At 30.1% G+C, this 17,954-nt stretch overlaps 1 protein-coding gene and 1 long non-coding RNA gene across 2 annotated transcripts; one reads left to right on the top strand and one right to left on the bottom strand.

Moving 5' to 3' along the window:
• Positions 1-3,775: 3,775 nt before the first annotated feature.
• Positions 3,776-7,628, bottom strand: LOC148309448 (uncharacterized). The gene is made up of 3 exons (XR_015837537.1): positions 5,750-7,628; positions 4,635-5,020; positions 3,776-4,560 (listed from the first exon to the last, which is right to left on the bottom strand). It is a non-coding gene; the product is annotated as an uncharacterized LOC148309448 (long non-coding RNA).
• Positions 7,629-9,467: 1,839 nt separating this feature from the next.
• On the top strand, positions 9,468-17,455 carry LOC148309447 (PRADC1-like protein). The gene is made up of 5 exons (XM_088260127.1): positions 9,468-9,614; positions 10,563-10,699; positions 11,242-11,357; positions 12,468-12,596; positions 13,699-17,455. Exons 1-5 carry the CDS (start codon positions 9,527-9,529, stop codon positions 13,868-13,870), a joined length of 642 nt encoding a protein of 213 aa, XP_088116253.1. The 5' UTR covers positions 9,468-9,526; the 3' UTR covers positions 13,871-17,455.
• The last annotated feature ends 499 nt before the right edge of the window (positions 17,456-17,954 follow it).

Raw genomic sequence — 17,954 nt, 5'->3', positions numbered from 1 at the left:
GCAACCAACAATAAGAAGATAAAAGAATAATTACCAGCAACATAATAAAACAAAAATATCAATATAATCGATGCTGCAATAGGTAGGCACCTACGGATTTCTATTTTTCTATCCATAATTGTCTATAGCCATAGTTAGTCCATATTTATTTCAAATATTTGAACAACTTGTTGGTATCTCGTATTTTTCGTTTGAACAACTTGTTGGTATCTCGTATTTTTCGTTCCCGTTTTGGTGTTTTTGTTAGTGTATTAGCGTGTCTCGTCATTTCTGGTCGTTTTTTGAACAATCTGACGTTTACGAGTCGACCCCCCCTGGCACAGACTAACTATTTATATAAAGACCGCCAACTACCTCGATTTTTTATGGCTGGAAGTGATATTCGCTAGCGGCCGGAAGTGACGTAAACGGCTACTAGTACTAAACTCCCGGCTGGGCGTGACTTCGCCGCGGCTGGGCGTGACTTCGCCGCGGCTGAATGTCGAATCCACCCGCCGAAATATTTATCATTAATTTTTCAGGTTAAATGGTATTGATATTGAAATTTGTTGTATTACATATTTTCAAAATTATAATATTAATATTACAAAGAAGATATTTCACTATCTAAATTTATTTATTTCAGTGTAAACAAAAATAGAAAGGTCACGGCTAAAACGCGACATTTATAAAAAGAGTTTAGGCGTTTAGTTGAGTTCAAAAGTTCAGTTTAATAATGGTTACTCAACTCAGCCGTACAACGGTAAATGGTAATGGTAATTTTTTTGACTTACTATAATATATATAAAATTCCAGAAAACACAATATTTTAAAAGGACAGAAGGAGTGTCCACCACTTCCTGAAGTTATGTTTCTTATCGGGGGTGCCAGCGCCCCTTTCTGGACGTTTTGGAAGTCTGGCTAGGCGTTTTTAAAATTTTCGCATTTGGGGGGTGCTGCAGAAGGGAGCGGGAGGTTCAAGGGAACGTTGTGTCAATAAAGAAAAACTACACTTTCATACGCAAAATTTAACTTTAACTTTGGCATAATACTCAATATTATCAAGTTCTTCATATAAAACAAGGGCCCATTAAAAAAGACATATAGTATCATAGCCACATTAATGCCCTTATCGAAGATATGATAATACGGTTCAAAGACTAACAGGAACTTTTGATATCAGCTTGGTTAATCAATCCATTTTTATCAGACGTAGAAAGTGTTAGTCCAAATTTAAAAGAGTAATTTATTGATCTGCAAAATGACTGTGAAGCCAAAATAATATGTAATCAATGTGTTTATATTAATTTTTGGATACGTTTTCGTCATCAATACCTAATTCTGTGGGAAGAATTGAAATTACCCATAATAGCCTTTCTATCTTCATATTTAGAAGAGAAGGGTTTTAGTGCAGTAATGCATATATTTAAAAAAAAACGCGAAATTGATTACAAATAACCCGAAGAAGAGATAAACTTTAACCAAATAAAACGAAATTGGCGCAATCTCATGACGCTCAAGGATCTCTTTAATTTTTTTAAATAAGAAAAAAAATATTTTAAGTTACATGTTTTATTTAAAATTAAAAAAGGTGTTTTATTGTGTATTTCGCAATATTTTTTATTTGTAGAAGGAAATCCATCGCATAAATACTTACAGGTAAGTAGGTAGTGGGTACGTAAATACATACATAGAGAAAAGTGTAGTGTAGTGTTAAAAATTTATAAAAGCATATGCAGACACGGATCAATAATTTTATCTTTAAAAAATCCTAATGAATTCCGGCAGACCGAAAAAGATTAATAAAGATGTTTAAGGCATTGAAAATAAAAATAGACGTATAAAACATATAAAAATAGAAAATAAAAATTAATCAAAGCAGATGTATGTAGAGGAATAGAGCAAATCTCAAAGCGAAATCGATTTCCTAACAATATCATGGCAACTGTAAAAATATTGAAAAAATATTGCAAGCAACATAATAAAACCGTAATCGATGCTCCCGGCTGAAGGTACTTAGCTCCCGGCTGGGCGCGGCCGGATCCACCCGGCGAAATTTTTACCATTAATTTTTCAGGCCAAATGATATTTATATTAAAATTTGTTTTATTACATATTAACATAATTATAATATCAATATTTAAAAAAAGGAATTTTATAACCAACATTTATTTATTTCATTGTAAACAAAAATATAGAGGTCACGGCTAAAACGCGACATTTATGAAAAGAGTTCAGGCAATTAGTAGTTTCTAAACTCAGCCGCTGAATGATGAATTACATTCGAACCCTTTTTACTTATTCGTCACTCGCCGAATTGCAAAAATATTTTTCTTTTTTTTTATTCTACGGTCTTTCTTATTGAGGCTTCTGTTCAAATAATAAGACTTATTAACTTTTTTGAAAGTGAAATAATATATATATATATATATATATATATATATATATATATATATATATATATATATATATATATATATATATATATACATATGTATATATATATGTATATATATATATATATATATATATATATATATATATATATATATATGTTATATATATATATATATATATATATATATATATATATATATATATATATATATATATATATATATATATATATATATATATATATATATATATATATATATATATATATATATATATATATATATATATATATATATATATATATATATATATATATATATATATATATTTGTATATATATGTATATATTAATATATATTTTATATAAACATATATACATTTATACATATTTTTTTATATATTCACTAAATATTACACACTCAAACTTGTGTGGATACATCACAATCGATACAATGCTTTTAAATAAAAACAAAAAAGAGAATTTTCAAATGACTATATTTCAGACAAAAATTCCAGAAAAACACACAATTTATTAAATGTTCCTTCTGCCCTTTTAAACAAAAAATATATAACAATTTACAAACAAGTATATTACAGATACAATTCTCTAAAAAACATTTTATAAAAGGGCAGAAGGAGTACCCACCACTTCCCGAAGCAAGTATACGAGCTGAAGGCTACCGTAACTACTTCACTCCCGCAAATTTGAATTTGAATTTGAATTTATTTAATGTTCCTTCTGCCCTTTTAAACACAAAATATGTAACAATTTACAAACAAGTATATTACAGATACAATTCTCTAAAAAACATTTTATAAAAGGGCAGAAGGAGTACCCACCACTTCCCGAAGCAAGTATACGAGCTGAAGGCTACGGTAACTACTTCACTCCCGCAAATTTGAATTTGAATTTATTTAATGTTCCTTCTGCCCTTTTAAACACAAAATATGTAACAATTTACAAACAAGTATATTACAGATACAATTCTCTAAAAAACATTTTATAAAAGGGCAGAAGAAGTACCCACCACTTCCCAAGGCAAGTGTACGAGCTGAAGGCTACGGTAACTACTTGACTCCCACAAATTTGAATTTGAATTTATTTAATGTTCTTTCTGCCCTTTTAAACACAAAATATGTAACAATTTACAAAACAAGTATATTAGGGATACAATTCTAGAAAACACAATATGAATTATAAATAATATGCAACAATTTATAAACAACTACATTAGGGATACAATTCTAAAAAAAACAAATGAATTATAAATAACATGTAACAATTTATAAAAAATAATATTATAAAAAATTATGTAATAATTTTCAAACAAGTATATTATAACATATATAAGTATTATAAATGTCTAATTTTTACTACTAATATTTTTTTTCAAAAGTGTTTCCATTTCCGCTGTATTTACCCTTTTATCAATATTTTTCAATTTATTATTAAATATCCTACACCACTCATTTAATAATATTTTTGTAATATGATGACAAAATAAACTAATAAATGTTTCCTTATGAGTGGCACATGAAAACCAATTAAAATCGATACATAATTTTATCTGTCTAATTATTTTTTTACTAATTTTATCACTATAACATAGGTCAACAATAGCTTGGTAAACTAATTTATGTGTAATAAGAAAACTATTTAAAAAATCACTACTTGGATATAACAATCCCCCTGTTTCTGAATATTGTAGACTTTTTATTAAACTGTGCTCATCTAAATTAATATTTTCGCTTAGTAAATTTTCCTTACATAAATTACATACATTTAATTTTGTCAAGATTTGTCTACATATAAAGCCTGCAAAATAAGAACCTGTATTTTTTTCAAAAAAATCAACACTATTAATAGTAATATTTTGTAAATGCTCTGCGCTTGCAATTTCATTATTTAATTCTAGAGACAGATCCATAGAAGGCTCCATAGTAGACAAATCCTGTGATTTTTTATACATACTTTTTAAAAAACTATACATGTTCATCATATTGTCACTATCACTTTCACAATTCCCTATTGATTTACCTGTTGTCATGCTATTTAATAATAGAGTCTTAAACGCACTTATAAACTGGTAACACGATGGCCGCAAATTCTGTCCTCCATGTGCTCGAATTTGGCCGAAGAAATTTTCTAAGGGGTCTTGATTTAGCCTCCTTAAATTTATAAATCTGAAGAAAAAAAAATTCAGTACCAAAAATAATTTTAACTTTTTTATAAAAGTAAGTCAATATGGTTCACTTACTTAAATCCCATTTTATGCAGATCTTCCCAAATTGCTCTCATTGAATTGATGGTCACTTGAAAATTATGCATTGTTATCGGTCTGCGCTCTTTTACAGTATTGCCATCAAATTCCCATGATTGTAATATTTTTACAGCTTCTGTCCAGAAGGTGAGATGTTCAGAGTTACGAGATATAGCATTTTTTAATCCTTTATGTTTATATCCAAAAGAATTCAAACTATCAAATAAGGAATTCATGAAAAAAATTATTTCCATAGAAAATTGTGCAGTGTCGGGTAGAGGAAAATTATTATGCGAAGAGTTTTGTTCTAATCTTCTAGCATTTAATAAAAGCTGCAATGTAGATCCTACAGAACGGCTGAATACTTGTGCAGCATATTTCACCTGAAATTTTAAATGTTATTCATTAACGTAAACATTACCTGAAATCACTACTACATACATCATAAATAAAACTCACTATCATAAATACGCATCATTAAAAAAGTAGATATAATTTTTATAAAGTTGACTGCGGTATTTGAATAAAAAATTTCTTTCATTATAACATACTCTTTAAGAAAAACTAAACAATAAAAAGATAATTACAATCAGACATGAGAATATAATGAACAATAGCAATTAATGTTGGAAAAAAATCATAGATGTCAATAGATGCTAAAAAATATATTTTAAAAATACATGTGAATGGGCACTATTTTATTTATGAATTGTTCAATTTACATACATAATCTATAGTAATTTCATTCACAACTAAGATCAATTATATTATATTGAGTTTTTCATATTGAACTCTTAACACAATATTATGGATATTGAAGGCCACCATGTTAGCACTCATATCTCATTATTGAAAGAGGCTGGAAATAGCTGAAGAGGGAAAATACCGACATTTATATAAATAGACAAATTTTAGACCAGAGGCAGTAATAAACACATTGGGACATATAAAACTGTATTTTGCAAAATTCATAAAGGAAACTGTCTGCGGTGATCTCCTTTATTACCATTCTCATTATTGCAGCAGGAAATATTTGAATTTTTAGGTCTGTTTTTAAGTTTTATCCATAAGGGTTGAATAAAAATAATAATACTATTTATTATTTACTTTACCTTCATTTTTTCTTTCCCCTTTGGGTTTATATGGCGTTCTGTCAGTTTGGTGTGTCTCACAGTTCCCCCGGCTCCGTCAATCTTATATAGTGCATCAATATGCTTCCATTCAGCTCTCTTTCCATCGCATAGGATATTTTTGGCCAAAAAATTATTCCTGAAACATTTCAACAAGTGGGGTGGATCAAAAATATGATAAATATTTATACCACTTACACAATATTTATAATTTTCTGGATGCGCTCCTGGAGAAACTCGAAGTATATCTGCTCGCGTATCTGAAATTAAAGAATTAATTGCAGACACATTGGAAGATCCCTGATCACTTACAGTGGCTCTTATGATGAAACCAGTTTTATTTATTTCATTAATTATTTCTTTTATAATAGTTTTTAGTAAAATATGTTGAGTAGAATTTTTCACAAAGTAAAAAGCAACAGGTATTTTCCAATTGTGCTTTATAACCCTTAGCATAAATACCAGAACATGATCAGCTACATTATCTGTGCGCCTCCCCATCCCACTGTTCTCGAATCCATCAATGACATCATTTGAAGGGTTATAACTCACATGTGTCTGAATAGCCATCTCATCAAATAATAAAACACATTGTCTAGAATGTTCATCCAGTTTCCTCGAAGTCTTTTTTAAATGATCTATAATTATGGGATTGATACCGGAAGATAAATCAATATTTGATAAAATGGGTTGTAGAGTGGATTTGCAAGGTAGGTTAAACTCTGTTCTCAAAAATTTATATGTTTTGTTACTGAGCTTAGCTATAGAAAGTGCCATTATCTTTTCTTTAAATGTGTATCTTCTACCTTTAGGATGTGAATTGATTAGTCTTAATTGTGCAGCGATAAATGTTTTGGGAAATTGACGCATTTTTGACAAAACTTTTTTAAAATAAAGAGTGGGAGTACTTCTAGTGTCAACTTTTTTTTTTAAGGATTTATTTTCTTTTAGAATTTTTTTAAAATCTTTACTTAGATTTTGAATAATTGACTCTAATATTTTTATTCTTTCGTGATCAGTATCAGTGGATGTATTTGGTAGAAGAACAGAACCTGACGGAGTAGGAAGAACAGAACTTGACGGAGTAGGAAGAACAGAACCTGACGGAGTAGGAAGAACAGAACCTGACGGAGTAGGAAGAACAGAACCTGACGGAGTAGGAAGAACAGAACCTGACGGAGTAGGAAGAACATTCTTTTTAAGAGAGCCCACTGTAGGAACCCTGTTTTCTTTATCACCTGTGGAGAAAGTATGATTATTAACATTATCTAATTGATTATTTATAAATTTAGAATTGCTGCACACATCCAAGGAATAAATGGGTGAAATTGACTCACTTGAACAAGGGATATCAATAATATTGCTGAAAAAACTTAAAGGCAAAGGCAGATTATGATTAGGAAGAGCCCCTTTTTTTAAACGATTACGTGCAACGTCACTGACATTGAAGTGATTAGAGCAAATTCGAGGATCTTTTATATTCAAAAAGTTATTAATATCCGTCAAATATGGGAACATTATCCTATACCATAACTCACCCTTACCTTTAGGAACACTAAAAAATTTTATTGAATAATTTCTCCTTGAAGGGCAGCCAGGAACAATACATTTATAACCCATTATATATGTTTGAAGGCACTGAAAATAATAATGCACTATTAAAAAATTATAAAAAAGCAAATGCAGATTCAATTCCGGCAGGTCAAAATGGATAATCCAAGTTGTTTGAAGGCACTGAAAATAAAAATTATGATACGTATAAAAATTGAAAATAAAGATTAATAAAAGCAGATGTATGTAAGGAAGTAGAGCAAATCTCGAATCGAAATCGGTTCTAATTTTAATTGCCCGCAATAAAACTGCAACCAACAATAAGAAGATAAAAGAATAATTACCAGCAACATAATAAAACAAAAATATCAATATAATCGATGCTGCAATAGGTAGGCACCTACGGATTTCTATTTTTCTATCCATAATTGTCTATAGCCATAGTTAGTCCATATTTATTTCAAATATTTGAACAACTTGTTGGTATCTCGTATTTTTCGTTTGAACAACTTGTTGGTATCTCGTATTTTTCGTTCCCGTTTTGGTGTTTTTGTTAGTGTATTAGCGTGTCTCGTCATTTCTGGTCGTTTTTTGAACAATCTGACGTTTACGAGTCGACCCCCCCTGCCAAACGCGAATGAAAGGAATCCCCGTCACATGGAATTTCAAATGTCCAGAGCAAAACCATAGAACTTTGACAGCTACGCAAACCAATCACAAATAACCACGATATTCATTCAACCCTTTATCACTTTTTAATTACCGATATTACAATGAATTTATGTTCTAAATATGGTTGTGTTACACTTCATTTTCTCTTATTTCTATATAAATAAATACACACACATATATATATATATATATATATATATATATATATATATATATATATATATATATATATATATATATATATATATATATATATATATATATATATATATATATATATATATATATATATATATATATATATATATATATAAATATATATATATATATATATATATATATATATATATATATATATATATATATATATATATATATATATATATATATATATGTATATATATATATATATATATATATATATATATATATATATATATATATATATATATATATATATATATATATATATATATATATAAATATATATATATATATATATATATACAGTGGAACCTTTCATAACGAGTTACAGAGAAAGCGCAAGTCCCTTTTTCACGTCATTCACTTGTTAGCCGGGACTTCCGCAGTTCGATTGTGTCATTGGCCAATACCAGCGATAGTGGATACCAACGATATTGAAAGCCTTGTGAAAACACAGTCAAGAGCTGATCTGTCAAGAGATAATGGAGTTGCATCGTGTTTCACAGAGGTTGTTAATGGAGGAGGAGAAAGTAGCAGAGCAACGATCTTCCTCATCACAATAAGAGAAATGATCTTCACTTACTAACTAACCATCTCGCCGCTTCTCCGCAGGGGTAGGAAGAGAGAATAGAACACCATACCACTCTGTTTTTGTAGAAATTATTTACCTCTTCCACATTCATGCATCTCCTCAAACATACCCGACGATTATTGCCATAATATACCCGACTCAAATAATGTTCTAGAACAAGAAGAGAAATGCTGAAAGCATGGGAAACTATTGCATCGTACATTAAAAAGCATCACCCTAATAAGAAGGTGGCTATTCGTGCTTCACATTTATTCAATGATAATGCAGTGACACATTTTCACCAAATTTTAAAGTGTTGGAAAAAACAAAAGTCTTTAGATGAATAATTTGTCATAAATTAATATTTTAATTTGCGATTTTTTTCAAGCTTAATTGTATTCCAAATTTTTACACTCCTTAACAATTTATAAGTAATTTTATTTGAATAAACGGATATAAAAATTTATAAAATGAGCATTTTTCGATATTATCGTATTTTATATTGATTTCTATGAGAAAAAATGTTTCGCATAACGAGTAAGATGATGGAACGAATTATGCTCGTTCTAAGGGGTTCCACGGTACATATTTGTTTTAATTTTTTTTAATGTGGTAAGGGTTAAATTGATAAAAAGATCTTTTTAACTCTATTTATAAGACTTGCAACACTATAGTGGTTATTCTATGACATCTGATATTGACATGTGTCAAACTGCTGTCAAACAGAAAGTGATCAAGTTACGTTTGTTAATTCATTAAAAATGTTTTATAATATAAAACTTCTTAAAAACTACGGATTGTGGACAGTTTTTATTGTTCTATTACAAATTTCATGTTCTTCTAGCGGGGGTAAGTGATTATAAATATTCATTGAATAATTGCGTTTTTGGGCAATTTTTTTCACATCACTCGAACATTCTTATATCTTCTGTGTAATTTTTGTCGTGTTTTAATTGTCATGTTTAATATTTAATTAATTTGAACACGTGCAGTGGAGCCTTTTAACCTAAAACTTCCATGAATTCTGTTATATTTAGGCTACATTATTTGATTGATTGTGACGGGGTTGATATTGTAATTCTGCATATTAAATGAGGAACTTTAGACTTTACCTTTGTTAAATGTGACGAATAGAGGTCTGTTTTTTTTGCATCCTTGAAGATTTGTGCCATAGACAAAACTTGCGTACAAAATTTAAAGTTTAATTATTCGAAAAATCAAGTTGCAATTTATTATTATAAACTAATCTGACGATATTGGTTACGCTAAAATTTAAATTGTATGAAGTAGGTGAAGCTTAAGTTCTTTTCTTTTCTTCTCTACCTACTTTTCCTCCTCCCTTTTTCTTTCACAAATATCAGAAATGTCTTTCACCCTGAGCTGTATCACCATTGTCATCTGCATTCCATTAAACATGTTTCACTCCATTATCCAAGAGTCGATCATTGCATCGATCTGATGGTTTTAAAAAATATATATTTTGTTAAAAACATTGATTTATTATTATTTTATTTATTTTCTTCTTACATGTCTTTGATTTCTGTTTGTCTTCTATTTTCAACCTTCATCCGCACTCAGTATGCATAGAGTGCTGCGTGTTATCTTGATAATTAATTGTGCGAGTGCGAGTGCAAGGTGATCAGTTCTACTCTCTAAGCACCAGTCCAAGTTGATATGGAAATTGAAAGAGATTTTCTTATACAATTTTTTTACAAAATAAAGCGCAACTCTTGCAGAATTTTATTTCACTATATATTTTATATTAGAAATATTACTACTAACACATAATGATTGCAGGCAGTAACCTGAACATGTATGAAGGAGTGACAACTCCTTACATAATTGGAGGAGATGTTTTCTTCGAGATCGTAAAACCTCCGGAGCTTCATTACACGTACAGAGTTCGCCCTGCGCAGAATTTCGGCGGACAGTTTGTGAGTTTGTTTCTCATTAAACATGCTTGTGTGTTAGATTGTAATAAATAATAATAATAATTTATTTTAGCACCATAGATTTAGCATACCATTTTATACTTGGATGGCTTGACTCTGGCCAATGTCTGTACACGACGGATTCTTCAGTTCTTTGGACACGTTGCGCATGCGCATCGTATCATACACGCCATGGCAACGAGGATATCCTGGATCGACTAATTGTGATTGGTAGCCTGGAGGGGAAGAGAGGGAGACAATAAATAGAATTTGCTTTGTGTTTTGTATTGTTTATTTATATACAAATACAGTGATCATATTTTGAAAACAATTTTTTTTCTTCATATATTTTAAACCTATGTATTTTCACATAACGGACTTTCAGATTTAACGCACACCCCCTCCCCCCAATTAGTCCATTATATCGAGGTTTTACTGTACTTCTAATGCTGTTCATACAATGAATAAATAACTGCTTCTACTTACATTATGTTTGTAATGTATGTATATCATATATTGAGTTGATTTAATTTGATAAATTTCAGAATGAGAGTTTCTGCTTGAAGAATAGCAAGCTAGTGATAATGGATCCCATAGATGGCTGCTCTCCACCAGATAATGCTGACCTATTGGAAGGGAATGTTGGCCTCGCTATTAGAGGGTATGTCTTATGTTGACTAGTTGCATGTGTAGATGAATACATTCAAACCTTCTTCTTTGTACAGTGAAACCTCTATCTACTTCTGAGTGACAATGAAGGCAAAGAGACTGACTTAGTAAAAAAGAAAATATGTGGATTGGATGATAGAGAGTCCTGTTTTCCTTTTACAGCAATTTTATCATACAAAGCCAGCAATTCCGCTTTATTCGTAGAGGAAACGAAAGCTGAACTTTTCTCACATTATTCAAAACACCAAACACTCACTCAAAAAATGTTTTGGGGGTGTTCCTCGTATTATGGACCAGGGACGCTTGTTTCAGTGACTGAGATGATGAATAGCGAGAAGTATCAGCCAATTCTACAGGAAAGGACGCTACCAGAGATACAAAAACAAAATTTAAAAAAACGAAGTTCAAATTAAATATTAATTTGTGATATAACTAACATAAAAAAAAAAATTTACAAAACTTTTTACGAAAATACAACAAAAAAAGTTTTGTTTAAATTAATCTGTTGGATACTATATTTTGAAATAAATACCAATGTGAACAGAACTAAACAAATATTAAAGTTTATTGCATTGTAAGTACCTACTCTGTGATCGAATTTTTTTTGCTGTTTTATTTTTGTAAGTCAACAGTATATTTTCGGCTCGATCATATTTGTTTCAGCGTCAGTTATAAAATGTGCGTAGTAGAAAGTTTTCTATCTTTCTAAGAGTGTGCATGCTTCTGAAAATATAGGTATAGGCAGTGGCTCCTCTTCATCAATATCGACCTCTTCTGCTGTATCCGTCAACCTTGGGTCACACTAGCTTTCGATAGTTCCTATCCCACACATTGGAATATTTTCGTGGAATGTAACAAAATTGAGAACAATGTAAAAAACACAGACGAAATATATAAAATATGCAGCGTAATTCAAACAATGAAGTTGTTTTAGGGAAACAATCGATGCAATCTATTTTTGTATGAAATGAATTTGGGGTAGAAGAAATAAATGACACTATCTATCTAGGAAAACGATTATTCGTGGAACGATAGATAGAGGTTTCACTGTATATATTTTTAATTTTTACATGAAATTAATTGCTCGAATAATTTTGTCTAGGGAATGTTCCTTTCTCCACAAGACCATTGTGGCTGAGGAGGCAGGAGCTCGCGCCCTGATCATCACAGAGTATGAGGAGAATTCGTTAGACCCGATAGCAGATCTCTTCATTGAGATGATTGATGATAAGTGCGTATTTTTTTATCCTTTTTGTTTTTTATGTTACTGCCTGTCGTATCGGAATACTTATCCTTGTATTTTGTACATTACCGCTTGTTATTTTGGAATATTTACTCTCTAATTTCATTTTACTTTCCTTTATGTAAACCATAGTGTTAAATTCATTCAAACCTTTATCCGCTCCCCAATGGTGCATAGGGCACTGCATTATATAAACACAGTGTTATCTTGATCGTTAACACACGAAGGAAAGGTGATCGCCCTCCGTTTCAGGTACCAGTCCAGGGTAATATTGAATAAATATTAGAGTGAAAAAATCACTTATATTTATTGACCCCCCCTGGGAATCGAATCCGGGACCTCCAGAACGGTAGCCAAGCGTGCTAACCATTACACTACGGAGGGGGAATAGTGTTAAAAGTTACATAAAAATAACATAGTTGTAGAAATTCATATTAAAGAAACATTAAATTATTTCTTTAATATGAATTTCTATTATGATTAAAGTTATATAATAGATGTTTTCATGGATCAATAGAAAAAGGGATTTTAAAAGATTTTGAAATATTTTCAAGTTCAATAATTAAATTTATCATATTATTTTAATTTTAATTTTCAGGTTTTACCTTTTCGGGAGTACAAAAATTGATGTTGTACTCCCGAAAAGACTTTCTCTGGGGGGAAAACCCACTCCCCAACTTTCTCTGGGGAGTGGGTTTTTTTACATGAAAATTTTTTTTTTCTTCATTAAATCGATGTATTATGAAGATAGAAATTATGTTAAAATAATTTTAAAAAAAAAACACCGCTTCGAAATATTTTTCAATTATGACAAAATTAAACACAAATATCCACAGATGTAATTGCTGTACAAGTTACATCATACTAACTGACAGATGGACTTCGAAGTTCATTAAAGCCGATACTCCTTTAAGCAAAATCACACCGACGTTCATTTACGTCCATACTCCCGGAAAGGTTAATAAAACACATCTTAGCTACATAAATATTGCGATTCCAGTAACAATGTGTTTCAGGGCGATTTTTAATGCTGGCGATGTTACTTTATTGCAATAATTGATCATAATTGTATGCTTATAAACTTTCTCAGATCGGAGAGAGACGCCACTATTCCCGCCGCCTTTCTTCTCGGTAGAAACGGTGCTCAGATACAGAACACTCTGGATTCGTTACATTTATCCTACGCCATCATCAACATCCCCGTTAACATGACCTACATGTCCATTAATCAGATGAATCAGCCGCCGTGGATCAGCTGGTGACGTGTTTAAACCCACTCGCTCCGTAAATAATTTATTTAAAAAAAAATGAGAGTATTCAAACATAACCTCAATGTTGACTATTACTAATTTCCAGAAATCAATACACAAATTTGTATATTAAACCAAAGTTATTAATTTTTATGGAATTTGTTTTGCCTTGCGATGGCATATTGATTAAAATACAAATTATTCCTAACCAAGGATATTGTACATATGTTCTGAATGTGCTTTTTTACAAAAAGTACCTCGCTACAGTTTTATAGTGAGTTACTTTTTGTAAGATAGCACGTTCGGAACATATGTACACTATCCTAATAATATATTTGTATAACAGAATCTAATTGTATAATTTTGTACTTTTTAATGTTGATAATGCCTCTGCAAGGCAAAACCATTATCAAGAAAATATATAAATTTGGTAAAATCGTGTTTTAATAAATTTTCAAAGATAAATGGTTTCAGCACTATTAAATTTACTTGAATATACTACCCTACATGTAAATAAAAGTTAGAAGACTCATCATCTGTTGTACAGGAAGCGCCGTCCAGAGGATGGTCAGTAAAATTTTTCATTTTCTTCATTAATAAGACGTCACAAATAGCTTGAATCGCCTCTGTAAATGATCACACTAATCAATTAATGTAAAATATATTTTTTTTATGAATAAATCATTCATATTTAAAGAGCTTACTGTAAAAAAACTATGTATGAAATTACTATTTTGTGATCCCCTTTACATATTCTGTTCTCATTATTAAAAAAACTTATTTCGATCCAATTGAAGGATGCTTATTGATCAACAAGATATCTGCAGACAAAAATATTATTATATATATTTTTTAAATGGTATACTATAAAATTACTAAATGATCTCAAATGTTCCATCACAAACCCTTTGATTTTTTGTATTCAATATTGTTGATAGCGGAATGTAACACTTTTTGAAAAACAAAAATTGTCTGTTAAGATACTGCTTCTTAGGAATAAATATGTTAATTTACTAATGAATTGTATAAAATGCTTAAATTAATGAATAAATTCAAATAATTTAACCTGAAGGTATATGAATATAAAGGTTTTTGCATATAAATAATTTAACCATCATACAAATGGTTTCAGGTTAAATATCGTATATATTTAAATTTTAAACTAGACTGTATTATTCATCATCTGGGCATTGGTTAGTGTGCAAGAGGCATTCCCAAATAAACCGGAAAACTATCCTAACAAATAAACTACTTTGATTCTATTTTATTATTTATACTTGCTTAGATCTTATTTTATGTCACAAATTCATTTATATTATTCATTTGTGTAATTTTATTGTAATGTTAATAAAATAATTTATTTTACACACGCCAATTTTGTAAAAAAAACTGCCTACTTAAAAAAAACTGTTTGCAATTACTTGATTCGTTGGGTACATTGATCTGTAAAAAATAACTAACAATATATTTTTTTTAATAATATTCTTAAATCAATAACACAAATCGTTAGAAAAACTGCCATCACTATTTCAACCTATCAAAAAACTGAGCCAAAAAGGTAATCAAATCTTCAGTTTGTAGACCACATGGTCTGCATAGTTAGTACTAGGCAAACTTTGTCCAAGTTTATTATATCTTAAAATAAAATATGATGAATACTAGTCAACAAATAATAATGTGGTGTATATGTAAGGATGATTGGCTGGAAATAAATATATATTTACTGCCCGCTAATGTACATTGTATTAATTATATAAAAAAGGAACTGTAAAATCCTACAATAATTTGTATAAAATAATATTGAAAATTATTATTACTATTTCTTAGATATCGCCACAAATTACTTATAAGTATCGTACTTTATGGATAATAGTTTTAACATTCACCTTGAAAATGTATGTTTTTCAAGACAATGGCTGCTCATTTGGTATAAATATATTTTTCATGTAAAAAAAAAAATAATTTACTAATATTTTAATTTCGCTCAAAGTTTGTAGAAAGATTCTTTCATTTGTAATATTATTATAAAATGAAAAAGGAAGAGAGGATGCTATATGTATTTAGTTCTTTCAAACAAAACATTGCATGATCCATTTATGCAAAAATCACATTGAAACTAAATACAATATGTAGTAACTAAACAAGATTTAAAAAAATATATATCACCTTATATTGTATGTAGGCAGGGGCGTGCATTCCATATAGGCAGCAAAGTAGTGCCTATCCTATAACTTACCCGTGTGACATATAAAAACGCAACCAGTACCTACCCTACCTTACTAAGTAGTACCTAGCTTACCTTACTACCTACTAGAGGTACTGCCTGCCCTTATTAATTCTCTGTGCACGCCACTGTATGCAGGTAATAATAAAATAACATTTTGTTAAATTTTTTTTGCAGCATTCTTACTAAAATCCAAAATTTTATTAGAATAAAATTTTGTCCTGTAAAGGAGACCTTTTGCCATGAAGGCTTTTTTCACCTTTCTGTAATTTCTCAAACACATTTTTGTATGCTATTATAAAAATAAATCTAGTATAAAATAACAAACTGAAACAGTAAACTTACTCTAAACCTAGGAGTTTAATTAACTCAATATAATGTGTACATATGTTGTTACATTTCATTTAATGTAAAAAAAGTGCAAATTTTGACTTAAATCACTAATAATAATAATGATTGCAGTGTTGAGTATTCCCAATGTGTTATTTATTATTGTAAGATGATTGCTCATTAATTGAATAAACTCTTTTATGACGTGGTTATTATTTATTTAATTTTACATTAATTTATTCCTCTTCATATCTCATTCCATTACTGATGCAGTCATTTTGACTATGTATATAAATATAATAGGCGGACTGTCATAAGATAGTCCGCCTCCATAGTGTAATGGTCAGCACGCTCGGCTATCATACTTCATACGACTGGAGGTCCCGGGTTCGATTCCCAGGAGAGGGTCAAATAAATATAAGTGATTTTTTCACTCTGATATTTATTCAATATTACCCTGGACTGGTACCTGAAGCGGAGGACTGATCACCCTTCCTTCATAATCAAGATAACACTGCATTATATGGTGCCCTATGCACCATCAAGTGTGGATAAGGGTTTGAAGTAGAAGTATTTGTCATATTTTTTACATGGAAATTATCTGAAGTTTATTCTGAATTATTCCGAAACCGGTAGTCACAAATTAGTGTTTTTAAAGAGGTATTACATTAAGTGAACGATGAATGATAAGGAGAGTGTTATATTAGTTAATTAACAATTATTTAGTTTCGAAATATTTTTTATTAATATTTTAATGAAAAATAAGTAAATTTACGCATGCATCATTAGCTTAAAATTAGGGAAATAACGTGCAGTACGAGTACAATGGAGCTCGCTCTGAGCCGTGTAAAGTTTAACTAAATGATTTATAAAGCTCTCAACCAGACGGGAGGGCTGGTAATTGGGAAATCTGAGGGAAAATTGTTTGTCCGAATATTCACTGCTAATCTTTCGCAACCACCCGACAGTAAACATACAACCTAATTTCTGGAAAGAGTACAGAAGAGCGCACGTGGCGTCATTTAAAAAAAATAATGACGGCGTTCTAGTGACCTATTTTCTACAGCGGCAGTTATCACCAGTAACACTTAAATATTTTTTATATTATATTAAATTTAATTAAGCTTATATTTCATATTATACTAACTATTTTTTACGCTTAATTTATATCCTAAATATATATTTACGTCTTCTTACAGTAAACAAAACATTTATTTTTAAATTCTTTCAGACCCTTTTTATTCTTCATACATTCAGTCATCTCATCATACATTTTCTAACCCTTATACAGGCGGTATACGCCTCCGTAGTGTAATGGTCAGCACGCTCGGCTACCGTTCTGGAGGTCCTGGGTTCGATTCCCAAGGGGGGTCAAACAAATATAAGTGATTTTTTCACTCTTAATATTTATTCAATATTACCCTGGACTGGTACCTGAAGCAGAGGTGTTAATCACCTTTCTTTCACGTTTTTCTCAACGATCAAGATAACACTGCGATTATATGATGCAGTGCCCTATGCACCATAGGGGTGCTGATAAGG

This window comes from Brachycentrus maculatus, unplaced genomic scaffold (assembly GCF_059751285.1).
Source record: "Brachycentrus maculatus isolate JH-2025_06_01 unplaced genomic scaffold, ASM5975128v1 h1tg000124l, whole genome shotgun sequence".
NCBI classification, from domain to species: Eukaryota; Metazoa; Arthropoda; class Insecta; order Trichoptera; family Brachycentridae; genus Brachycentrus; species Brachycentrus maculatus.
The sequence above is the reverse complement of the archived record's forward strand: the minus strand, read 5'-3'. Positions and strand labels throughout refer to the sequence as shown.